Source organism: Leuciscus leuciscus (genome assembly GCF_965113295.1).
Source record: "Leuciscus leuciscus genome assembly, chromosome: 25".
Lineage (NCBI taxonomy): Eukaryota > Metazoa > Chordata > Actinopteri > Cypriniformes > Leuciscidae > Leuciscus > Leuciscus leuciscus.
In genome coordinates, this window is record NC_138724.1 from 11,050,347 (window position 1) to 11,077,134 (window position 26,788).

At 38.5% G+C, this 26,788-nt stretch overlaps 1 protein-coding gene across 1 annotated transcript in view; it reads right to left on the reverse strand.

The window, feature by feature from the left end:
• Positions 1 to 1,152: 1,152 nt before the first annotated feature.
• Positions 1,153 to 26,788, reverse strand: part of abtb2b (ankyrin repeat and BTB (POZ) domain containing 2b) — a 54,521-nt gene continuing 28,885 nt past the window's right edge. The window contains exons 2-22 of the mRNA XM_082160413.1: positions 25,069 to 25,218; positions 19,549 to 19,759; positions 11,809 to 11,961; positions 10,301 to 10,466; positions 10,108 to 10,197; positions 9,451 to 9,552; positions 8,522 to 8,618; positions 7,619 to 7,754; positions 6,176 to 6,450; positions 5,837 to 6,015; positions 5,133 to 5,238; positions 4,776 to 4,878; positions 4,602 to 4,692; positions 4,450 to 4,518; positions 4,113 to 4,226; positions 3,369 to 3,474; positions 3,012 to 3,114; positions 2,838 to 2,928; positions 2,686 to 2,754; positions 2,349 to 2,462; positions 1,153 to 1,869 (exon numbers count right to left, since the gene is read on the reverse strand). Of these exons, the coding sequence (XP_082016539.1) occupies positions 1,666 to 1,869; positions 2,349 to 2,462; positions 2,686 to 2,754; positions 2,838 to 2,928; positions 3,012 to 3,114; positions 3,369 to 3,474; positions 4,113 to 4,226; positions 4,450 to 4,518; positions 4,602 to 4,692; positions 4,776 to 4,878; positions 5,133 to 5,238; positions 5,837 to 6,015; positions 6,176 to 6,450; positions 7,619 to 7,754; positions 8,522 to 8,618; positions 9,451 to 9,552; positions 10,108 to 10,197; positions 10,301 to 10,466; positions 11,809 to 11,961; positions 19,549 to 19,759; positions 25,069 to 25,218 (2,729 nt within the window). The 3' untranslated portion in view covers positions 1,153 to 1,665. The remainder of the gene's footprint in view (positions 1,870 to 2,348; positions 2,463 to 2,685; positions 2,755 to 2,837; positions 2,929 to 3,011; positions 3,115 to 3,368; positions 3,475 to 4,112; positions 4,227 to 4,449; positions 4,519 to 4,601; positions 4,693 to 4,775; positions 4,879 to 5,132; positions 5,239 to 5,836; positions 6,016 to 6,175; positions 6,451 to 7,618; positions 7,755 to 8,521; positions 8,619 to 9,450; positions 9,553 to 10,107; positions 10,198 to 10,300; positions 10,467 to 11,808; positions 11,962 to 19,548; positions 19,760 to 25,068; positions 25,219 to 26,788) is intronic.

The following is a 26,788-nucleotide window of genomic DNA, read 5'->3' on the forward strand; positions in this document are numbered from 1 at the left end:
AGAGGTCAACCAGTATAACAAAAAGTTGAACTTTAATGACTAACTTTTGTATTTTGTAGATTTTTTCAGATGTTATATTTTGACGTAATTCGTTAAAAACTTAAAAAATTGTCTACATAATTTGAAAATGGAAGCTTGTTGCCGTCACTGAATAAAAAATAAAAAAGGTAATTGCCATGTTTTTCTCGCAATTGGGAGTTTAGGCCTTTTTTTCCTCAGAATTGTGTGACAAAGTCAGAATTGTGAGATAAAAAGTCGCAAATATATTTTAAATCATTTTAGTCCGTGGCGGAAACAAGCTTCCATAACTTAAAGCTAATATATTGTAGTAATTTTTTGTTTGCGGTGTTATGTCAGTTGTGTTGGATTTATAATGATGCAGCTTCACGCAAAATGCTTACCAGAAATGTGTTACTCAGTTACTAGAAAAATGCTAAACACACAACCGCTTGTCATGTGATCTCATGAGAAGACCCGCTCTAGACTAGACTAGAAATCGGTTTTTATTAGGCTACTGATAGGACAGTCTACATCTCTTCATGTAAGTGAACATAAAAGGTACTGTTCATTTCATTTTGTGGTACTTGTAAAATTATTGAGTGCACCGTTATTATTTCTGTGACAGTCTCACACAGTTTATTCACTTATTAGGAGTTTGTGAATTCCCAGTTTGTAAAGTATTTGTGTATATTATATTTTCATCAGTACTTGTAGGTGTTTCTGTCAAGCCTGGTAAGTTGACCTCACTGTTTTTATCCTTTATTTTCTTTTTCATTGCTTTCCGATTCATAACTTCAGTGTACATGTTTAACAGCATGCAGTGCTCTCAATAACCAGAAGGTGGCAGCACAGTCTCGTTTTTAAATTAAACTTTAAAGTGTTTGCCAGCTTAACACACATTACTTAATGTTTTGTAGCTAGGCTTGACTATGTTGTTCAATTTTTTTTTATATACACACACACACACACACACACACACACACACACACACACACACACACACACACACACACACACACACACACACACACACACACACACACACACACACACACACACACACACACACACACACACACACACACACACACGAATGCAATGAACCCATTGTAATATTTGCATACTTAATTGTGGTCTTCTGTTGCTGTTTGGATAAAATTATAGACACAAAAGTTTTTTTATATATAACTTTATTTGCTTGGCATGAAACAAGATAAAATAGCAACTTAAATAATCTCACATCTTTAAATAGAACATGTCCTTGTTTTTCTCCATTACAAGATTCATCTATAATAGCTTAAAATAAAACAATAATGAAGGGAAAAAAAGATAAGCTCTAGCCTCCCACTTTAGCCAAACTCTGTACAAAATAGCATCTGTTTTAGGTGTGGGAAAACTGTTGTCCACAATCTTAACATACTTTAGTCCGATAGCTTTAGCCACACAAACGCTGCAGCATTTAATGTCAAGCTTGTGTCCATTAAATGATTATTTTTTTGAATTCATGAAACTGTCCACAAAGCTCAACTTCAGTCAGTCCGTCTTTTTTTCAACAGCATTTCCTTTTCATATTTCCTCAGGCTTTCCATATTGTCTTAACACCTTACACATTCATTGTCCTTTCTTCTTTGTGTATTTCCTTCTATTTTTCCGTCTTTTTCTCTTTCACACACGAGAAGTCACTAGCAGTGAGCGTAGTCTGCGCGCTAACGTTGCCTCGAGCTCTTCCAGAAGCGAGTCTTTCCCAGATCCGCCTCGTGTCCCGGATCCCAGGATCAGCGCCCGGAAGGCTTCCCTCTCCAACAGACCCGCCATGTTCTGCAGGAAGAAACCTTCACAGTGTGTGCTGAGCTCCACCGCACCGTGAGCCTGGGGGAAAGAAATCAATCAGTTAGGCCTGGGGAGACACTTCGGTCATAATTATTCAATTGTTGTCCTGTCAAAATTTTAAAGGTAAATATTAGTCAAATGTACCATATTGCCATGTTTTTGTTTTTGTTTTTTGTCATAGGGCTGTGAAGCGATTAAGTGCACACACATATATTATGTAAACTCAAACTTTTATTTTGTACGTGATTAATCGTTTCACAGCCCTTCTTTGTCATTATCATGGTACAATATTGTAGAATGTCATGATACCACCAAAACACTTCTTACTCGTTACAAAAGGAAATATGTTTGGTCAGTTACTATTATTTTACATTCAACATTATTCAGATTCTTACTGATGGCATGGGTTTGTTCATAATTATACAATTGTATATATTTAGATATTGTATATTTACTGTATAAATTAAATAGATTTTTTATGATTATATATAATATTATATAAACTGATATATTTGTACCTTAGCAGTGTGGTAGATGTCCACAGCATTGTCCAGGTCAATGCTCTGAGCGCAGAGGATTTCACAGTGCCGCTGTAGCGCCCCCAGCTGGAACAAACTGGCCGCTGACAGTAACTACAGAAGGGAAACAAAAGGGAATTTTTTTATTTTATTATTACTTGCTTCAATCTACAAACATATTTTACTGGCCAATCTCAATGAATGTGAAAAGATAAAGTTTCATCTTAAATTATTGCAGGTAAATTCAAGAGGTTCCACTGCATAAAGAAAATTCCCCTCCAGTTTCATTGGCAAAGGCCGTACTTTGCTGGGTTGGACTGTATCTTGTTTGTCTTACCTCCAGTAACTCTGAGACGCCCATCTTCAGAGACTCTGTCCCCCCGCAGTACAGGTATGACATCATCACCTGGATAAACACGAGATCGTGATTAACTCCCGATAACATCTTGGAACACCATGTTGTCGCATGGGTTCATTGAGTGTTCATACCTGGAAGATGTTGTACTTGATGTTGCTGATCTCGATGTCTTTGCGGGGCTGAGAGCTGTCCGACCCGTTCAGCGCCAACAGAGTTTTGAACCTGATCCCAGAGCAAACAGTTGTGTCAAAATAAAATCTACTGCAGAGACCCGTGTTACAAGATTAACAAATGTTGAGGCTCACCTGTCGGACGCTGTGAGCAGCAGAACCCCGTGAGCATAGAACGGCTTTCCCTCCACTAGGAACGTCACGTCAGACATCTCTGGGTTGTTCAGGAAGTGAGGGTCTGCAGAAAGAGGAGAAATCAGACTTGCTCAAGATTTTAACAGTCATCATTTACAGACAAAAATACAAATCAAAGAATTAGCTAAATCTACAACTTTATTATGCACTAGCATGTAAATTTAAAGCGAAATTAGCAGAATCAATGACAAACAAACTTTAGTTTTTGAATTTTAAATCAATGTTGGGTCATTTAATGTGGATCCAGTCAGTGTTGCCAATTCATAATTATAACTGTACTAAGATGGAGTGAATTACCAAGTTGAGCGGAGAGAGCGGGCTTCTTCTCTTGGATAGGAGGAAGTGGAGCAGGACCGTAACAGTGACTAAAGATGATGCCCAGCTGTTGGTTTATTGCCTCGTTCTATAAAGGAAAGAAAGAAGAAAGAATTAGTCATAAGGAAGTTTTAACTAGAGACTACCGTTGCTTCCGAAATCCCGGACTGAATAGGTACTACATTTGAATTTGAATTCATCAGCCATGAATGGCACTTCACTGCCATTCATGATGGGAAAGTAAAGTGTCCGTCGAATGCTTACTTCAGAATCTCGGCTAAATTAGTAGGTCATCCGGGGACTTTTCGCCCTCGGATTTTCGAATTCTAAGTATTCGGACATACACTACTCCTCTTTTGGCATGTTTTTGTTTTTGTTTTTTGTCATAGGGCTGTGAAGCGATTAAGTGCACACACATATATTATGTAAACTCAAACTTTTATTTTGTACGTGATTAATCGTTTCACAGCCCTTCTTTGTCATTATCATGGTACAATATTGTAGAATGTCATGATACCACCAAAACACTTCTTACTCGTTACAAAAGGAAATATGTTTGGTCAGTTACTATTATTTTACATTCAACATTATTCAGATTCTTACTGATGGCATGGGTTTGTTCATAATTATACAATTGTATATATTTAGATATTGTATATTTACTGTATAAATTAAATAGATTTTTTATGATTATATATAATATTATATAAACTGATATATTTGTACCTTAGCAGTGTGGTAGATGTCCACAGCATTGTCCAGGTCAATGCTCTGAGCGCAGAGGATTTCACAGTGCCGCTGTAGCGCCCCCAGCTGGAACAAACTGGCCGCTGACAGTAACTACAGAAGGGAAACAAAAGGGAATTTTTTTATTTTATTATTACTTGCTTCAATCTACAAACATATTTTACTGGCCAATCTCAATGAATGTGAAAAGATAAAGTTTCATCTTAAATTATTGCAGGTAAATTCAAGAGGTTCCACTGCATAAAGAAAATTCCCCTCCAGTTTCATTGGCAAAGGCCGTACTTTGCTGGGTTGGACTGTATCTTGTTTGTCTTACCTCCAGTAACTCTGAGACGCCCATCTTCAGAGACTCTGTCCCCCCGCAGTACAGGTATGACATCATCACCTGGATAAACACGAGATCGTGATTAACTCCCGATAACATCTTGGAACACCATGTTGTCGCATGGGTTCATTGAGTGTTCATACCTGGAAGATGTTGTACTTGATGTTGCTGATCTCGATGTCTTTGCGGGGCTGAGAGCTGTCCGACCCGTTCAGCGCCAACAGAGTTTTGAACCTGATCCCAGAGCAAACAGTTGTGTCAAAATAAAATCTACTGCAGAGACCCGTGTTACAAGATTAACAAATGTTGAGGCTCACCTGTCGGACGCTGTGAGCAGCAGAACCCCGTGAGCATAGAACGGCTTTCCCTCCACTAGGAACGTCACGTCAGACATCTCTGGGTTGTTCAGGAAGTGAGGGTCTGCAGAAAGAGGAGAAATCAGACTTGCTCAAGATTTTAACAGTCATCATTTACAGACAAAAATACAAATCAAAGAATTAGCTAAATCTACAACTTTATTATGCACTAGCATGTAAATTTAAAGCGAAATTAGCAGAATCAATGACAAACAAACTTTAGTTTTTGAATTTTAAATCAATGTTGGGTCATTTAATGTGGATCCAGTCAGTGTTGCCAATTCATAATTATAACTGTACTAAGATGGAGTGAATTACCAAGTTGAGCGGAGAGAGCGGGCTTCTTCTCTTGGATAGGAGGAAGTGGAGCAGGACCGTAACAGTGACTAAAGATGATGCCCAGCTGTTGGTTTATTGCCTCGTTCTATAAAGGAAAGAAAGAAGAAAGAATTAGTCATAAGGAAGTTTTAACTAGAGACTACCGTTGCTTCCGAAATCCCGGACTGAATAGGTACTACATTTGAATTTGAATTCATCAGCCATGAATGGCACTTCACTGCCATTCATGATGGGAAAGTAAAGTGTCCGTCGAATGCTTACTTCAGAATCTCGGCTAAATTAGTAGGTCATCCGGGGACTTTTCGCCCTCGGATTTTCGAATTCTAAGTATTCGGACATACACTACTCCTCTTTTGGCGTACTAGGAAAGTATTCGATTTCGAATGCAGTGTAAGAATTATTTATAGACCTCTTCACACCAAATCTGAATTTTTGCCATAAAAGAAGCACAAAAATATTTTAGAACATAATGCGTGTCCATTTCAGATCCTCGAAATTGGAAAAATTTTAACTACAATGAGCTGTCATGTTTTAATTCGAAGTCTAGTTACATTTTTAATTGTTCACCATCCATTGACAATGGCAAAAATTCATAGTTCTCAATTTTTTTAATATATAGATATTTTGTTTTTTTTGTCGTTACATTGGACTTTCTATGAAGAAATATCCAGGTTTTTCAGTACCTTGTTTTTTTTCAGGATGTTAAACATCAAAGGAAACCCAACGCAGACTACTTCCTCACAGTAGTCCTCCTCTTTGATGGAACTGAAGTCTCGTAAAAGAGAGAGTGTGACTCCGGCTCTGGACTTCAGCTGAGCGCTGCGCAGCGACTCCAACCATACGTGAAGCTTCCACGGCACTCCTGCAGGATCAGACCATGTTATGAAGAACCGTTGGCAAATAATCAAATGCTTGCTAGATAGCTCAGCTTTTTGTAACTGTATCACAGAAAATCTATATTTGATCATAAATTAATGAAAGTGTTACTCTATGATATCTTGTTATATATGCGTCTAACCTACCTAACGATCTGAGCTCCATGGTGACGTCCAGATAGCCGTGCTCTGCACTGTAGAAGGACGCCTCCTGCAGAGCTTTCATACGGGCCTTACACAGCTTGGGCAGGGCATCTTCTGACAGCAGGCTGAGGTTGGGGGATGGAGGAGGGGGTAGAGAGTGTCCGTTCCTGCCGGACGCCCGCGTCTCGCCCTCCACACCCTCCGCCAGGATCTCCTCCAGCGAGAGCACGTCTTCCCGCACCTTCTGAGGCTGAGAGAGGAGCTTCCTCAAAACATTCCTGCAGAACATACTTCACAGTTAGTTCAGGGATGGATGGATGTGTAACCCCTCCACCCGGGTCCTACTCGCCCCGCACTGTGCGGGCCTCGAATCCGGGTCACGGCACCAATTTGTAGCGGATTTCGTCTCGCACCACAAAGACCCTCCCCGACACCTCTGGCTTCGGTGGACCACGTCTGCAGTTTATTGACAGAACAGCCTGTGACTGGAGAGAGTCAGCTGAAAGACAGTGAACCTGAAGGCTTGTGTGTTGATTTGTGTGTCCTCTGTCAATAAACTGCAGACTTGGTCCACCGAAGCCAGTGGTGTCGGGGAGTTTCTTTGTGGTGCGAGATGAAGTCCGCTACAAATTGATGGTAGATAAATGGTTGTCTGGATAGATAATTAATTATTTGGCATATGGATGGACAGATTGACATAAATCTAGATGGGATGGATAGCTGGTGAATGATTAGATGGGTAGATGCTGGCTAGGTAGAAAACGAATTATTGGAAAGACAGATATTTTGGTATACAGGGTAATGGGTATATAGATAGCGGGAAAGATAATGAATGCTTGGACATAAGACTGATAGAAATCAAGATGGATAGATAGCTGGTAAATGATTAGATGGGTAGACGACTGGGTAGATATGAATGATTGGTCAGGTAGATAGATGGTTAATTGGATAGATAATAAATGCTTGACATATAGATAGCCAGATAGTTGGCTGATGAATGATTAAATATAGGAAGACGGCTGATAGATAATGAACGATTGGACAGATAGCTGGAGAGTTGGATAGATGGGTAGATAGACGCTTGATGTATAATGAATGATTGGATAGACAGTTGGCTGAGTGGATTATAGATAGATGGATAATAAATGAGTGGACAAAGATAGATTGACAGAAAGCTATGATAGCTGGATAGATAGATGAATGATTAGACAGACAGATAGTCGATAGATAGAAATGAATAATATGACAGATTCATATAGAAAAGTAGATGATGAATGATTGGCTAGACAGAATGTGGATGATTTGACATTGATATTCTGTAGATGTGCAGTGTCATATTTGCTAATATCATTATGTGGTAATACACCAGTGTATTTGTTGTAATAACTGATGATGTTCAGAGTCCACGAGGAGCGAGTGTGTTCGTATGATGATGGGAGGTATTACCTATGGCCGTGTGCAGCAGCGTGACTGAAGCAGTTCATGTCCTCATACAGCGATGATGTCAGAGCGTGACCGTCCTGGGACCTCAGCAGGGGATCTGCCCCCCGCGCCAGCAGTAAACTAACCATCTCGTAATTCCCTGTGAGAATGACCGGAGGAGAAGGAAAGAAGAAACAGATGGTGAGGTTGCAGAGATGTGTAGAGTAAATGAGAGAGAACCACAATAAAAGAAAAGAACACACTTCATGATCATTACTGTAATGATCTTGGAAGGGTCACGTCTTGAGGAATCAACTTTTCCTTGATCTTTAGAGATAAAAGAGCTTGATGTACTAGGAAAACATGCTCTAACTTTAAGAACTCACAACATTGTCCAAAATCTACTCTACTCTTTAGATTTCTGACGCCAGAAAAGTGAAATATTAACATTACCGCCCACATTTACAATATAAATTGCCTATTGAAGTTCAGAAACTTGGCCCACCTGGTTATAGTGAGGAATTGGGAATGAAGTAGGACAGATAGTGGTTACGTATACCAAACCTTTTACTTACTAAAGGTAAAACGAAACATAACTCCTTTGAATGTTGCAGAACCTCTTGTTGAATGTCCCCACATCTATAAAAGGTTTTAAAAAACCAAACACTCTGAACTGTTGCAAAACACGTCTTCCTGACCCAATTCTGTCAACTCTCGTACAGTTTGTGGCCTCTACAGTTTGGCTCCAGTCTACCAACACATGGCCATATTTTTAGGGATTCCTGTTTGGGATGGGAGTGACCAGCCTTCCCTGGCAGGCTGTAAATCTGAGCTGGTGGAGGTTGTGAGAGAGGCTGAATCGAGAGAGGGAGTTGTGCTACACAAACACACACACACACACACACACACACACACACACACACACACCTGCGGCAGACGCCAGCTGAAGAGGCGTCTCGGCGTTACTCTCCTGTCCGTAACGCACGGCTGCTCCTTCCACGTTTGCCCCGGCATCTAATAGAAGCTGAAGAGACAGACAAACATTCATGTTAAGAAAGTAACAGCAAAAACTACAGCTAACAATAAACACAAGGATCAAACTTACACCGTGTGGCTTAACAATATTACATTCCTTACAAAAAAGACGTTTAAGTGTGATATACAAAAAGAAGTTTATTTAAGTGTGATATACAAAAATACGTTTATTTAAGTGTGATATAAAGTATACATACTTTATACTAAAGATAAGTGTATACTTTCAATCTACTTTTTATGTAGGCAACTTATCAGAGATAGACTTAAAATTTTAAGTTGCCTACATAAAAAGTTGTTAAATTAATTTTTCCTCAAGGCAGGTTTATAAAAGCTACTTAAATTATCTTAATTGAACTAAGGCCTAATGCTGGCTTAATCTAAGCCCTGTTTGTGAAACCAGGCCTATAACTAGTAAAATAACAGTACAGCTATAAGTTCACTTGTATACTTCACAGTATAGTTGCAGTACAAAAGAAAAACTTTGATGTTAACTAGTTGTGTACAAGTTTACCACTGTTACACTTAAAGTACACTCAAAAGCATACTTTTATAAACTAAGAAATGGGCCAGTTTAGTTCCAATATGTATTGAAATTGTACACTTGCAAGTATATTACTAGTACATTGATTTTAGTAGGCTATACTTGCTACATAAAGTATACTTGGAAAATATTCAATTAACTTGAAGTATACTTCTTTATAAGACATGCATGGATGTTAGTATTTGTTTCAGTGTTGTGACTAGGATGACCAATGAAATCTTTCGAATCAGCTGTGGGGTTTGCGCTTGACTGGTTTAGGCAAAAGCAAGCAGCTCTTTACCTGAACTACTGAAATATGTCCATGTAACACAGCGAACGTGAGCGCCACCCAGTGGCGGCTGTCAGGGTAGACTGAAGGGTGTTTGGGAGAGCAAACGGGTACCTGAACACAAAAACACTGTCAGCTTTCATACAGGGATGTTTTTCATTTCTTCACAAAAAACATTTACAACATTACAATAAAATACAATCTGACAAATTATCAATCATAGGCTAGATTTTTGGTTGAATGCAAAACAATTAATTCAAGTAAGGTTTTTTCCCCATTCAAAAAAATTATTTCTATTTTTATTTTTTTATTTTTTTTTATTTAGGATATTAATTTAAGGATATTTTTTTCTAGTGTTTTTAGAACTACATCACAACAGGTTATCAAAACATTTGTACAATTTAAATTGAATTGAAAGATTAAAAGATTTTAAAATGTAAAAACGCATATTGTGTTTGTCCATAGACTTGGTTGATCTCTTGTATAACTTTTTTTTTTTTTTTTTTTTTTTTTTTTTTAGAATGCTTAAAATTTGCCATCAGTTTTGCTTTTTTTTTCTTTTTTTTTTTGGTAAATATTTATTGACATTTAATCCCATTTAACTTGGTATAAACAGGCCTTAACATTCAAAAATAGTGAAAGACTAATATAGCAACTGGTGGTACATACCGCCACATCCAGATTGGCTCCAGCGTCAATCAGCATCTGGACTAAAGCTTCGTCTCCAGCGGCGCAGGCGTACATCAGCGGGGTCATACCCTGCACAGGTGCAGAGAGAGCAGAGTTGGACATCTGGATCCACAACATCACATCCGTGTAACAGAATGATGTATAGTTAGGTGGTGTTCTGATCTTACGGTACCTGGTCATCCATGCTGTTGACACCATCAGGCCCCAGCAGCTCGATGGCCTGGCCGATCAGATCAGTGCGGCCGCAGTTCAGCATGCGGAAGCCCAGGTCCAGCTGGAACTTATCTGTGGCCGCTCTGGCATCCAGACGCCTGAAGGAACTGAAACAGCACTCCGGCCTACAAACGACAGGAGAAGAGTTAGAAAACACGCAGAAACGAGGAGGAGGACAGTGACTGAGTGAGTGAAATTAATGAGTGACTGTGGGTGAGTGAATGAGTGAATGAGTGAATTAATGAGTGAGTGAGTGAGTGAGTGAGTGAGTGAGTGAGTGAGTGAGTGAGTGAGTGAGTGAGTGAGTGATGGAGTGACAATGACAGTGAGTGAGTTAGTGGAATGAATGAGTGACAGTGGGTGAGTGAGTGAATTAATGAGTGAGTGGATGAGAGAGTGAGTGGATGAGATTGTGAAAGAGTTAGTGAGTGGACATGAGAGTGAGTGAATGAGTGAGTGAATGAATGGATGAGAGAGTGAGTGGACGAGAGAGTGTGAGTGAGTGAGTGGATGAGAGAGTTAGTGAATGGGTGAGTGAGTGAGTCGATGAGAGAGTGAGTGGATGAGAGAGTGAGTGGATGAGATTGTGAAAGAGTGAGTGAGTGGACGAGAGAGTGAGTGAGTGGATGAGAGAGAGTGAGTGAGTTAGTGAGTGGATGAGAGAGTGAATGAATGGATGAGAGAGTGAATGGGTGAGTGAGTGAGTGGACGAGAGAGTGACAGAGTGAGTGAGTGGATGAGAGAGTGAGTGAGTGGATGAGAGAGTGAATGGGTGAGTGAGTGAGTGAGTGAGTGAGTGAGTGAGTGAGTGAGTGAGTGAGTGAGTGAGTGAGTGAGTGAGTGAGTGAGTGAGTGAGTGAGTGGGGAAATGGATAGTGTTGGTCATTACATGCTTTCATGGGTGGAGTGCTGTATTTTCCTCAAGTGTTTTCAAATCATTAAGCCTTGACATCAGCATGAGGATCAGTGCAGCTGTTTGCCAATGTGTTAATACAGTCGAGTCACATTTAAGGAGTCAGCATGAGATCATGTCTGATACCTTCAGCTCTGCCACACTTTAAGTGCCTGACTGTGTTTTTATCAGTGTTTAAAAGTCTGTTGACATTTTAAAACAGATTTAATTAGTCTAACAAGGTTGCGATAAAAACATTTGTTAAATGCAATAAAAAATATTCTTGGAAAACAAGGTCACCACAACTGGAGAACTTGACAAAGCACCTTTAAATCAGCATGAAATGTGATGCCCCTTGCTTTACAGTATCTAAGGTATTCTGAATGTTGCTAGGGTGTTGAGGGTATTTTTCGTGTGATGCTATGGTGTGGCTTCTAGGGAGTTTTAGCTGATTATCAAAAGAGTCCTCTGTGTCTCTGTTACTCTGGTCTGTAGATTTGCATGTTCCTCCATGCAAGTCTAGGATTTTCTTCACTCATTGTCAGTCAGGATGTTTTATGATATGAAAGACTTACTTTAGCAGTCTGGGTTCGCAGTCTAACCCAGGCAGGAGCAGCCGTGCTGTCTGTCTGACATCATCGCTGTCCACCAATAAGCTGCGGCGGTGCTCTGCGTGAACGATGGCCACACGCATCCACTCCATCAGCGGGGGGAGGAGGAGAAACGGCCTGGGGAATGCAGGAAAAACAACATGTACTTGAGTTTGTTTCCAAGACTTTGGTTGAAAAATGGTTGCAATATTAATAACAGAGTTGATACTGATCCGTTCGGAAAAAGGCACCATGGTTCGAAACGCGTGATTCTCGGATTAATTGCGACATGTTTAACCATCATAGAATTAAAGTTTATCATTTGCACATTTTAGGTCCTGTCAGTTTAAACATTCAAGCGATTGAATGCCATTTAGCCATTTGAGCGCAAGATGATTCGAAAGAGAACTCAACTCGGAACTCACGCTGTTTTCTGTGTGAATTCACACACAGAGCATCGTATTCAGTTCTCTTGTGCTTGAACAGACACACACACACAAGCAAAATTATGTCAAAATGCCCGTCTCGGTGAGTATTCTCGTAAACACAGTCGCTTATGGCTTACAGTATGTGAACGTACACAATTTGATGCGTATAATTATATTGGATCAGTGCATTCGGCCTTAAAGTGACAGCAGCCTAATAAACCTGCAGCTGAATGTGTCATTAATGTTAATCTAACTGAAATAGAAAGCTAAATCACTTTTTTAGCTTTAACAAAGATCAATTATATTTAATTCATTCAGTGAAGATTATTCGGTGTTCTTTTACATTCTATTACATTTCCGTAGCTGAATACTGTGAAGACTTACCTGAAAAACATAAAGCACTGTTTATTTCATTTGTATCTTTGTTGTAGTATTTATCTATGCATGTCATTTGTTTATTATTTTCTATGCAGATTCACTCCCCTTTTGAAATCACCTCAATCATTCAAATTCCTCAAACACCTCAAATTCTTTTCACATAGAACTATTCATCTGGTGAAACTGTTTTCATATCGCAATATATATCGCAGAAAAAAAAATTGCATTGTGGGTTTTTTCCAAAATCGTGCAGCCCGACTTGTAAGCAACTAAAATGGTCTTTTGTTTGCTCTTGATGATAGACAGACATTAAGTGATTTCAGATCTGGTATTTAAAATGTGTTTTTATTTTTCAAAATATTAAATAGTAAAAATTCCCCTTAATTGATAAAAAAATAATAAAACAAATTCCAGATTTTTCCTCAAAAGTGAACTAAATCTGACAAAACCTCATGTTGGGACACCCTCAGAGAGAAAAATTTATGAATGAATGAAAAATTAATTCTAAAAATGTAAAGTTTTCTTTTAGCATTAGGTTGTGGATTAGAATAATCTGTTGTAATATATTATATTGTTTTATATATAGATAATTATGACTATAGTATGTCCTCGTTTAGATGCACACGTGTGTGTGGTGTGTGTGACAAGTCAGTTGTGTAAAACAAGTTGGGCCACAGCGCACTTAATCTGCTAGTGTTTCTAAAGAAGGGCTTGTGCAACCGAGACGGCCTGTGTCTTTCAGCGGCCTGTCATATCAAAGAATTCACGCTGAGAATGAGATACGGCGGCTGAAGTCCTCTTGTTTTCAGCAGCTCAGTGCCACTCCCTGCAGACGTGAAGTGTTGTTTGTATGTGTGTGAGCTTCTTAATAAAAACTTCACATGAGGACAGATATGGGCTGTTTACTGGACCCAGATCAAGACTATATTACGCAATCATTCTTTCGAGTCTCAAGCTTTGAAAATGAAGACTGGAGGATTTAAAAAGACTGTCTTGTTCCTTCAAAAACGAAGAAATTAATAAGTAAAAATATAGTATAATCTAATAATCAACTGTGTACTGTGTATACTAAATAAGGCAAGGGTGTAGCGTTACAATCAAGCTATTTTAAAGGCATGAATAATGTTTTTATTGAGGAAAAAGCATTTAAATATGTAATTTTGGTGATCAAAGATAAGTTTTAAGGGATACAATTATTGACTACGGGGAACTTTTAAAGAGGACTGAAGTGAAAACCCCTAAATGTGCGCACTCACAGCTAGGACCCCAAGGATAGCCCGTACTGTGTACCCCCATCAGTTAGTTTTATTTGGCATCCAAGTCAGCCTGAACCATGACACATCACCAGGCACTGATACAGGTCCAGCATCCCCTTCCCAAATCCTAATCTAATCTTTTTCTAAGTAAAGCCTAGAATCTGAGGAACCTCCAGCTGGTGTTTGGTCACGTCTCCGCAGCCGTCCATCGGATTCAGAGAAGATACCAATGTGAAAGTTTGTCACCGCTCTGCTCGATGCACAGCAGGGACACAATGACGTCAAACAAAAAAAAACAAGTCATCCCGCCGAGAGTCTGTCAGCCCGGCAAGACATGCAAATGAGACGTACTGAGAGGAGCGTGAAGCTCATTAAACACACAAGATATGCGCAACAGAGAAAGCGATCTCCTGAGACCTACAGACGCGCTCAACCACAACAAACAGATCAACTTTGCAGATGACAACTTGATGGGAGCCATTTTGGTTCAAAAGAAAAGACAATTCAAATTCTAGAGTCAGCTTTCAAGTGTGAAACATCTGAAGAAAAAGCTAAATTTAGAGAGGCTAAATTTAAATATTGAGGGAAGATACAAAAAGACACCGAATCAAACATTATTTTTTGTAGGTGATTAAATCAGATGTTTGTTCAGTTCGCATGGCGTTCTCAGTGTTGCCACAAGGGGTGCTAAAGAGCACATCAACTTCAGGGTTAAAATGGACATTTTTATAGCTAGCATCTTGAAAAATAACATGTCTGGCGAAATGACGTAAACATTTTGAAGGGAACTCTATCGCCCTCTTGAGTACTGAGGTTTGTACCCCCGCAAAACATGCGTTAAAATGGTCAACATGGCGGTTTAGTCGCAATTTGTTGGCCAAATATTTGTATTTACGTACTTAAATATATAATATTTCTAGCTTTGTATATTTACATTGGTTGCTGATTGATAATTGGAGAAGAAAACTTAAAAAAAAAAAATCATGCTTTATTGTGAGCTACAAACAACAGATTTGGGCAGGACATGTCATAAATCAGATTGTATCCGCCTGTCTGAACAGAAAAAGCAGTGTATTGCAAGCAACGAGCTGTGTAACGTCTACAGCCAGAAAAACAGATGAGGTTAAGTAACATTTGTTTGACTTGTGGTTGTAAAAAAGCTCAACCTTAATCCAAGGAAAGATCTTCATGGGAAAGTGAGGGAAGAGGCGAAAAGAAACACACTTAATAACCACATACTTTCCCTAAAATAGTTTAGAAGAGCATTTTAGTAGCCTACTGTATTGATCAAGGGAATTTTCCAAGTGCCAAAGCTCTTAAAACCACTGTCAAGACGAATAGATTGCAGCCAGCTAAGTGTGTTTACTTTGGTCGCTCAAAAGAGGGGGTGGATGGTGTTGGGGAGTTGATATCTGTGAGAGCATACAAGGATTTGATTGTATATCTGTAAGTGTGTGTGTGTTTGTGTGGAAAAAGATATCAGTCAGTACACTAAATAAGTCTGCGACAGGAGAAGTTGATGGGGATTTTTCCATATACTTCATATAACTTCAAATAAAGTTTTTTTATGGAAAAAAAAGCATAATTATCAAAGATAATAAAAAAAAAAAATTAAGTTACATTTAAAATCCACTTCTTAATTTTTTATTCTATTCTATTTATTTATTTTTTTCATGGGGCACCAGGTTTTTAAAAAATAAAAATATAAAATTGTTTCTTTTATTGTTTTTTTCTTTTCTATTTTTTTCCCCTCAAGTTGCATTTTAAAATCCACTTTTTTTCAAACATCTGAGATGGTTCATTAGTTTGAATGGGCTTGGTGCTTCTGGCTGCTGCTACCAACAGCATTAAAACCATCAAGTACAACACTCAAATCTAAATACACACTTGATACACACTTTTCCATTGCTAAATAGAATTATTGAGTCCTCAAAGCTTCTCGACCAAAGGATGATTATAACTCTGTTAGCAAGCTAGGTTACAACTGTGCCACACGTTCAGGGACAAACACACACGAACATAAACTTACTGATGCATAGTCCACTCCTCCTTGAATTGAAAACAAAACCAGCGTGAAATTTAAGCTCTTCAACATTTTTACAACTCTGCTTTGTTCTGTTGTCAGGGCGCTATGCTAGTGAAAAGCAAAAGTCGTTGTGCCTCCCTTCATCTCTTGTTCAGTTTGGCCTCTGGGTCACGCTTTCAACAATGACCCGTGCTTCTGAATCAAGGGCTCAAGTTCAACCCGTGGCCTTCGACCCGAAACCCGAGCTCAGCTTCAGCCTACATCAAAGCTAGGCTAATCAGAGCTTGTGGAAACCTTATAGCGCTTTGGGCTAATTTGGCGGACTAGCATTTACACATGTGTTCAGGTCTCTAACGTGACTAGATTACAGCAGAGATGTAACAGTGATTAAGAGTTCACTACTGAGACCACACGGCTGTTTCCCTCGCTTTAAACGTATATAACGCTGAAGTATTTCTCTGAGTCATATACAAACACTAGCGTCTGGCAGGCAACTCCATGGCCACTGCATATTTAAACGCTGTGGTTTTCAAGCCAGGAATTTCTAGCGGTTTTGGCAGCGGATGATGATTAATCCCAGCATCACTTTAAATGGGAGCGTTATTCCGTATATTTGTTTGAATTCAAAAATCGTGTGTAAATAGTAGGCTATACTGTAGCCCACCAGTGAGATTTTGATAAAGAGTCTTTTATACATCGGCTGATTCTGAATGAGGCCTCGCTTGAAGAAATAACTAAATGTTATTGTTTAATTAGTGCTCTAACGGTCATTCATATTGCCGTCTTTTCTGTTTTTCTTTAATTATTGCTTATCGTTTCCTCAGTGCTGGGGGTAGATATTATGGGTGGATTTTACCACTCACACCTTGCACCAAGAGGACAGATTTGCAGGGATTTTCTAATGCAGTATGAAGATATGTTTGACAGGTACCAGCATGATTCTTTTATTTGTTTTGTTTGTATGGCTCACTTCTTTCAGTATAGGTGAGATACTAAATATATTATTTTTATTATTATATAAATAATCAGAATACAGTTACATTTGATTGATTACCTGATTACATAATATTCACAATAAATGCACATTTTTATGGTGTAATTAATTATTATCTTTCCATCAATTTACGAACCCCCAGCAGTTCCTTCACAAACCCCAGTTTGGGAAATCCTGTTTAAATGCACTTATGAAAAAATTATAAAGAGAAAAAAATATATATATTTTCAATCACTATAGTACAAGATTATTCTGTTCAAGTAATTTAAAAGTAATAATCAGATTATATTCCCTAAAATGTGTAATGTAATAGATTATACAGTTTTCATCATGTAATTTGTATTCACTCCAATTTGTAAGCCATCTACCCAAAACTACACACATCTGTCTTTCTTTAGGTTAAGTCATATATTTGTGAAAAAAAATAAAAATAAAATGTTTTCTCAGTTTTCCATCAGATGTCAAAAGATAATAGCAATAACTTTGTCGTAGTATCCTTTCAACGTTGAAACGTATCCGTTCGGCGCTGTTAAATGCATTGAAGCAATGCCATTGATCTCTATGAAGTGAAACATCAAGTGAAACACTTCAGCTTGTGATTCTTATTAAGTGTGGGTCATATTTCAGGATTCTTTACCATAGCGAAGTCTCTGAGATCCTGACACCTTCTGGAGAGTGGAGACTCCAGGTAGATTGCAGGTCTTGAAAATGGTGGCACCGGAGACTAAAGGGTTCCTGGTGGTTTCACACCTAATTCTCCACCTCAATTCCAAGTTTTTTTTTTTTTTTTTTTTTTTTTTGCAGTTAACGTGTATTTTCTTCTTGGCCTGTTTTTGTATGACCCTGCTGCTTATTGTGGTTTGGAATTGCTAAAATGTGCTTGAACAAAACTAAAACATGATCAGAATATCAACTTGCATAATAATTATGCACACACTGTAGTAAACTTCATTTTAGAAACTTCATCTTAGGACTCATTGGTGATGGTACTTCTATACTCCAATTAGCTGGTATGTGTGGATGTGTCTTGTCTTCTCTGTCCTGATTTGGGGTCAGCGTACCTTCCACCCCTCTCATCTTACAATGACTCCTTAATGTGCGACCACTTACAACCCAGCACTCCCATTCACCTCTGACCCTTTCCTCCCTCTCTCTCCACCCACTCCATAAGAGCCTGGCCATCATAAATCAACACTTCCTATTACAAACCTCTAGCTCACATATCCAGACTTCACTGGATCTGCAACGCCCCCTTTCGGTTTACAGGCCCCTGTTAGGACCACACAGTACGCCAGTGTGCCATTGTGGTTTCATTTCAAGCAGAGGTTTTAAAGACTTTTCAATAGAAGGCACAGAGAGGAGACCTTAAATAATGATTGAGCCCTTTACCGTAATGACTGCCAGGAGTGAAGCACCACCTGTATCCCATTTTGCCTTTCTACCAAACACACAGAAATCTTTTCTGGCACAAGCATTAAGGAAGATTCATGATTGGAGTCCTGGAGTTGGCAGTAAGGCTCCATTGTTGTTACCCACTTAAGTTTGTTAGTTGAAGGTCTTACACAAGTGATCCAGCTGTAGCCAATATCAAGATTCGCTCTTTACTTAAAAAACATACAACCTGATAATTGCAAACATACGTATACACACAAATCGCAAAACACATGGACAATTGTGCTTGGCGTTCAACAACAAACATCAAAGAAACAAACATCTCAGCGCATCAACGACGTGCTGGATTTACTTTGTTTTTGGATGCGGGATAAAGTTTCAAGAAATTGTTGTACCTATTTCACCCATTTTTTTAATGAAATAATTCATTTTTTAGCTGATTTTGGTAAAGGTTGCGAAAAGTGTTGCATTTAAACACACACTTGTTTTCAAAATCAAATACATGTCAAAGATGAAACATCAAGAATACAAAAAGAATATTAGCTTAGGCTATCTTGTTTGCTATATAAACAGTAGCAACGCTATCAGTATCGTAAAGGTCACTCAGATGTTTTTGATACGTGTTGTGTAGTTGTATAGTTGACATGTTGTGTAGCTACATCGCTAATATGTATCCCATTGAGTGACTTAAATGTCTTTTGTGTAGCTAGTTTTTGTTAGTAGCTTGTAGCTAGTGTAGCTAACTACTTTTTCAAAATGCTAGCAACTGTCGTTTGACTGCCTCAAATTGTTAGAAGCTTTTATATTGGCAAGTTGCTTTTTTTCACATTTTTTGTATCCTACAAACAGGCATCCTTCCAAGAACTCAGTGAAGAGCTAATATTTACAGTACACATGTAACTGAACCCTGCATAACATAAACCTTCTTATTTACCTTTAGCAAGCAGGTAATATCCTGAGGACATCCTTGTAGAAAGACAGACAGCTAATGACCCAGGCTTAAAACAAACCTCTCTTTAAGAACAAAATATAACGAACGTTTAGGAAACAGCAGCTGGAAAAGGGTTTTGAGGAGCTCCTCACATTTCTACTATATCATTAACAGCTTTAAAGTACCTTCAGGCTGTTGGATTTCACAGAGCTTACTTACATATCAATGGGCCATCAGGGGTTTGGGGTGTTAATTAGCTTAGCACCCATTGTGTGAATTGGAGACTGGATTAATGGGAGGGGAATAATAATGAGGCTCACCTTTCTTTGCTCAGGGCCATCCTGGGCGGATCCAGGTTGGGGTTCTCCATGGACTCCATCTGAGGGCATCGGAGGAAGTAGTAGAGCGTGTGGAGGGCGTCCGGGGACCAGGACACTTGCTGCTGCTGGCGGGCATGACGTGCCGGACTGAGCCCGTGCCGGACAGAACTGAGGCGCTGCATATGGTGCATGGCCCGTGACACCAGGTCACCTGATGATAACGACAAACAATGGACCAATCAGACACTTCAGAGCAGGCTAATAAAGGTTCATTTAATTAAATTAAAAATGCACTTTGTACATTACAATGACTTGAATACACCTTGCCTATGATTAATATGTTTTTGTTTTTTATTATTTATCTTTTGTTTTTTCTTGAGCATAAGGTCAAATATTTAATTGTGAGGTCCTTATTTTTGTTTGTTTTTTTTGCACACAAAAAGTATTCTCGTCGCTTCATAACATTAATGTTGAACCACTGTAGTGACATGGACTATTTTAATGATGTCTTTACTACCTTTCTGGGCTTTGTGGTACATAATGAAGAAAAATCCTTAGTAATAGAATGAAATTATATATAAAAAAAAAACTATAGTCTGGCACAATATTGTATTGTTTTTAGCAGTATTAGCATTATTGTTTGAGCAATGATAATTTTTGTTACCTCATTACACAATTCCAAGTCATGTGGTGCAACCCCAAAAAAAAAAAAAGTAGCCTATTTATAATAAAACACAAATAAATAAAAATATTAACTAATTAATTAATTAATTCATTCATTCATTCATATTTTCACGACATGGACCAGGTTAGTTCAGGTTGTAAAATGTCACATGGTACAACCTTCCAAAAACAATGATATTTATGAATTATTACTTTAAAAAAAAACTTTTTATCTTAAAATATATATTTTTGGCTTAACTCTTTTTATTGATGCTAAAAAAGACAATACATTTGCTTCAACCTATTAAGCCAAAAATCAAGTTGAGATACGATTATGAATTCTTGCACCAAGACACACAAATATAATAATAATGTATAAAATAATTTTTATAATAATATATATTTAAAATGAATCAGAACAGATCAAATGATTTTAGAATAATAATAATAATAATAATAATAAAGTAAAATATTTTTCCTTTCCTTTTTCTTCTTTGTCATTGACCCAGATATCAAATTATCAGCAAACCTCAAGCAGAAGCTAACAAGTCCTTGGACACTTATTGAAACCAAAAGCCACAAGTTGGCCTTCATAGATATGTGGAATGAGAATGTGAGAGAGATTTCATCCGTCTCTGTGGATGAAACGCCCACCTGCTGTTTTTTCCCTTTATGGATCTCACAGTTCCACTAAATAAGAATATCCTACTGTTGTACCATCTACTATTTGTAGCATGAGTCCGATAAAAATGTAATTCTCAACATGTGGTTGGAAACACTAACTAAACTACATTTGGACACACAGATATCATTCAATGCATGTCTACGCTAACTTGAGAAGCAAAGTAGTGGGCTGGTCACTCTATTTGTGGGAACATGTAGACTTCATTTGTGGTAATCACCCCTTGGGTTCATTTTCAAACCACAGAGTGGTTTATGAGTAGGAAGAATCCTCTGTTATTATCATCTGAAATTTGCCAAACTTGTAGCAATAGGGGCCCTATTGTGTTCTGCCAGGCCCTACAGAGTGTCTTAAGAGAATTTATGAAACAATCAGGACGTTTGGGCCTTTGCTACTAATGCCTGCCCTGAAGGCTGAGATCAGTGCGATTGGACTGGGGATATAAATACAACATCCTGAAAGCTTGTGGTAATACTTGTTGCAATGTAAAGGCCCTTATATACTCACAGAAAATGTAATTTTGTCGTTCGCTTAGCGGTTTGAAAAACATAACCAGTGGGTATACTGTTAGAGAACATCCTGACACAGACTGACCGCGGACTTTCCTCTCAATAATGCAACAAACACACAAACAACAAAAATGACAGCGGTGGGAAAACAGCAGTTAAAGCTGCCGTCGGCAGCTTTTTTGATCATATTCAGTGAAATTGACACTATAATCCGACAGAACAACATAAATAAGATGGTTTTAGAAAAAAAACCGAGCTTCTAACTCCACCTGGAGCGTGTTATTTGTTTTGCAAAAATCCACCGCTCCCGGATCATCGGGTCCAATCAGCGCAGGGGGGTGTGAGATCTGACTGTCAATCACAGGTCGTGCACACGCCACAGATCCCCCCTCACTCGCGCACGTTAATATCACATGCACACGCCACGCCTGAAGTTCGCCTGGAGATTGCATGAAGCGTGATGGCGGAGAGAAAATCTACTAACAAGCTTCCAATTCCTCGGTTATTGCTATCTATGGATAGATTAGCCAGGGCAGCCTACCTCCGAGTCCATGGTGTTGATAGATGCTGAAGAGACGGACGCGTTCACAGAAAATCAGGTACACACGCACTGTGACGCACTGACGAGCACGACCTCAATGGGAGGGTGCTCGCTGGTAGTGGGGAGGGGCATGAGAGTTGTAAACATTCAAAATTTTGGCTAATCGACCCAATCTGCCAGACTTGCCGACTGCAGCTTTAAGAAAGCATTTGATCATAGCAATGTGGATATGTTTGCATGAGTTCTGCAATTCGGCACTCCAGTCAAGTCATGTCACGTTTATTTATATAGCACTTTACACAATAGATTGCTTAAAATCAAGCAGCTTTACAGCATTATACATAAAAACAGTGGCACTTTCAATTATTTGAATTGCAACTTCAATTTCTACTCTGAAGCAGCTCTCCAGTGAGTTCATGCTTATACCCGCATCTTATCTCAACGAACTGAACAGAAGAAATGAACCGGAGAAGATTTCCATGTCAAAGAGGGCGGAGCCTCAGAGCCACACCTACCTATTGCATCATCACCACAGACCAATGGTAGTTCGAAGGTGTTTACCAGCCGAGGCAACCTTTTCCCTAAGGTTTGCTTTGGCAAGCTGTTTCAAGCTTCGGAAACAAACTCTAAATAAACTTCGTTTTGGCCTGATTTTGTTTCAAGGTAAAATTATGCCCCTTTTCACAAGATGTAATAGGCAAATTATGGGGACACCATAGATTTATCTGAAATTTCAGCTCAAAATACCCCTCAGATCATTTATTATAGCTTGTCAAATGTACCCCTTTTTGGGTGTGAGCAAAAACACCCCGCTTTTTTGTGTGTCCCTTTAAATGCAAATAAACTGCTGCTCCGCCCCCGTTCAGAAGAGGGCCGATTCTTTACACGAGCTTCGGATACTCCTGCGATAACAAAACACGCAAATCTCATTCATCCAAAATCTCAGTGAGTACAGCCTTACAGAGAGACTCAGGAAGAGGTTGGAACTTTTAGACGCACCTGGACATTTCTGAATGGTTAGTGGATACATTATGTAGTTGTTGTGGAGTCACATTGATTCATCTCATCTGCATGTACCGTCATGTTTAACTTTTACACAAGTTGACACAGTTCCCTGAGGTCTTTATGAGACAGCTGTGACATTTTTTTTTTGGTCAAATAGTGTTGTGTGCTCGTCTGTGCAGCAACGACAGAACAGTTTACACGCTTTACTCAAACTTTTGCCATTGCGTTAGAACTGTTGTCGCTTGCGAAAACCAAATGGCGGCGCCGTGGCTGGGAACGTGCCGATTAAGGGGCGGTAATATTATAATAAGATTCCCTTCCTACGTCAGAAGGGGAGCGAAATCTGATCTGCTTATTTTTTGACATGCTTGCAGAGAAAGGCTTACCAACCATTTTCGGTTGTATAGATGCGCCATGTGTGTCAAGGGTTCCAGGGCAGCTGAAGACGTACAGATGCCCCACTGTCCGCCACATCTCCTGGGTACAACTGGATCAAACCTACACGAGAGCTCGTGGGGAGGTGCCAACCTCACAGGCGGTGCACAAAGAGAGCTCTCACTGAATTCATAGAGTTTGTGTGCGATTGCTAATGCCCAACCAAACGCTTGGTCTGCATGAACGTGCCCTTGTGCTGTGGGAGACAAGCAGCGAAGTGTTCAGGATTTTGCCTGGAGGAAATCCGTGCCTTCCAATGGAAAGACGCCAGCCCTGCCACCACTGGGCCTGTGGCATGATGAGTAAACACAGGTAAAACAGCTCAGAGGAAGACAGCTCATGCCAACAAAGACCTCCTTCAACTGCAGGGGAAATATCCCATTTTCAAATGTAAACTTGTGTGAGGAGGGAACCGAAACATTGCACAATGAACCGACAGTCAGACTCTGCTGAATAAGGAACTGTAATCTTTGTACTTTACATTTGTTCAGCTTTCCACTTGTATAATATCCAGAGCAAACAATAAACCCCAGACCAGATGTTGCTTTTATCAAGGGAACCGTGTTGAGACAGACATGCTTCGTTTCAGTGGAGATGAGTCAGGCATCATGAAGTCAGAGGAGAGACTGGTAAAGCGTTTCATCTTCATTGAATTCTTATAGGAGTATCTATCGCCATAACATCCTACAGGAATTATCTAGAATAACAGATACACAAGACTTTCAGTTGACTTCCAGCCTCTTTTTGTTTGTTTTTTCTTTATTTCCGTCACAGAACTTTCTGTTTAGAAAGCAAACATGTGTGCTCTTTGGGAACAACATGGTGGTGTTTATCCAGAGCATAAAATAATAGGCTAATCGGGTCAGAGAGATAAACAGTGTCCGCTTTATCTCCTTTTCCATGTTGTGTTTGCCGGGATAACACCAAGCAATTGTTACTCTATATGATACTTGCTACAATCTTAACTCTGTTGAGTGTCAATGCAAGCACTATGACAGGTAGAGACAATAACTAAACTATTTATTTTACATACTTTTATAATTTAATATAATTTAATTTATATAATAACAATGATATATATATATATATATATATATATTATATATATATATATATATATATATATATATATATATATATATATATATATATATATATATATATATATATATATATATATATATAATGTAATTTTATTATTTTACAAATATGCACATATATAATCTGTTTATATATATGTTTAGATACATTTGCAAAATAATATGCATATAAATACATAAGTATATAAAAATTAATTTTAGGTTGGATTTTTTCATTTATTTTCATGTGTTTTTATACATATAATTATTATATGCACATCATATATTTTTAGTCCATTTGTACTTTTTCCGTTTATTTTACTTGATGCACTATTATTTTGCATTATTAACACTGAATACAATACAAATATAGTTTTGTAGTACAGTACAAAGCAATTTTTGCATTCAATATTAAGGATGTGACATTTGCAATAAGCTCCACACTGAAAGATTCCAGCGTGTATAATCTTCTCATAAGCATTAGCTTAAATGTGGCCTTTCTGAGTTGTAAATGATTCAGTATGTTTCATAATGAACACGAGAGAGAGGATAAAAGCACGAGTATCAGACGTAGCAGACCGACAGGAAGGAAGTCGAGACACTCACTCAGTTCTGAGATGCTGCCCACACATGTAGCCAGTAAAGCCTGCTCGAGTGTCCGCAGCTCCAGCTCAGCGTACGCATCCTCTCTGCTCTCCAATCCCGTCTGACATCCCTCTGTGTACGGACTGAAATGAGCCGGAAGTGACAGAACACCTAGAACACAAAGAAAGGAAATGTAAATGTAAATGACACTTAAAATGCGGTCATTGGCGTAATCTGTCTATCAAAACTCATTTATTCCAATAGGAAACTGAGTAATCTGGTGCTTAATTTAAAAAATGTGGCGTAGAAACCGGCCAGCATTTGATCTGTGTACGCACAAAAACACGTGCAAATGCCTCTACCTTACGTTTGTACTGTAGCCTACAGGTGAAACTCAAAATTTTTTAATATTGTGCAAAAGTTAATTTATTTCAGTAATTCAACTTAAAGGGTGAAACTAATATATTATATAGACTCATTACATGCAAAGTGAGATATTTCAAGCCTTTATTTGTTATAATTTTGATGATTATTGCTTACAGCTTAGGAATTTTTTTTTTAATTTGAGATTTTTAATTTGGGGTTTTCAGTCATAATAATAAAAATTATAACAAATAAAGGCTTGAAATATCTCACTTTGCATGTAATGAATCTATATAATATATTAGTTTCACCTTTTAAGTTGAATAACTGAAATAAATTAACTTTTGCACGATATAAATTTTTTTTCGAGTTTCACCTGTAATTAATGTCATTAACATATAAATAAGCAGCAGTTAACGTCCAAATCCTTTACTTGAGAATGGCGATTTCCAAATACCTGCAGTACTCTAACTCTGCCACAAGGAAAAGTGCGTCTCTGCCACTTCAAAAAACGTTCTTATAAATATGAACATTGGCATGGATTTTAGCATACGCTAAAGTTCAAATCTGTGCGTATGCACGTTTTATCAATGAGGCCGCTGGAGTTTCGTGTGACGGCTAAAACAAATCCTTGTTTAATAAAAGAAATTGTCATTTGTGGGCATACAATTAAACTCAATTTAAATTTAAAGTCCCCCTGTTGTGAAAATCAAGGTTTTAATATTGTTCATATGTCAATGTGGTGTTTTAAATATGCTTTAAGACAAACCATGTGTAAATTCATAAGTCCTGCAGTAAATTCTGCAGTGAACCAAAGACAGTCTCAAAAACAGTGTTTGAAATCGCTGGTGTTTCTGACGTCACAAACTACCTTGTAACCAATCAGATCAACGTGTGATCGTCAACGAGTGTATCTCTGAGCTGGTGTGAGTGAGTGGAGGCGGGGCTCATTTGCATATTCATAGAACCGCGTATACTAAATGAGGGAAGGGTGTAGAGTTACATTCAAGCTATTTTAAGGCATGAAGAATTTTTTTTTTCAGGAAAAAACACTTTAAATATATTTTGATGATCAAAGATGAGTTTTAAGGGATACATTGATTGACTACAGAGGGACTTTAAAAATGGATCTACACAAAATCATTTTCATTTGCAGAATTTACCACTTTCAAAACTGCAGTCAGAAGAGAGATCAGACAAACAAAGGTGACATTATTATCCATAACCCAGCCTTGAAAACTACAAATTTCAATTCCAAACACACTTTTCACATAGGTGTACATGCTTCAGGGAGGAACACACAAACAAATGCAAGAATTGGCAACCTCGGCAGATTCTATTCTGGGATTATGAAACACTTTGACTAAATCCAAACAGC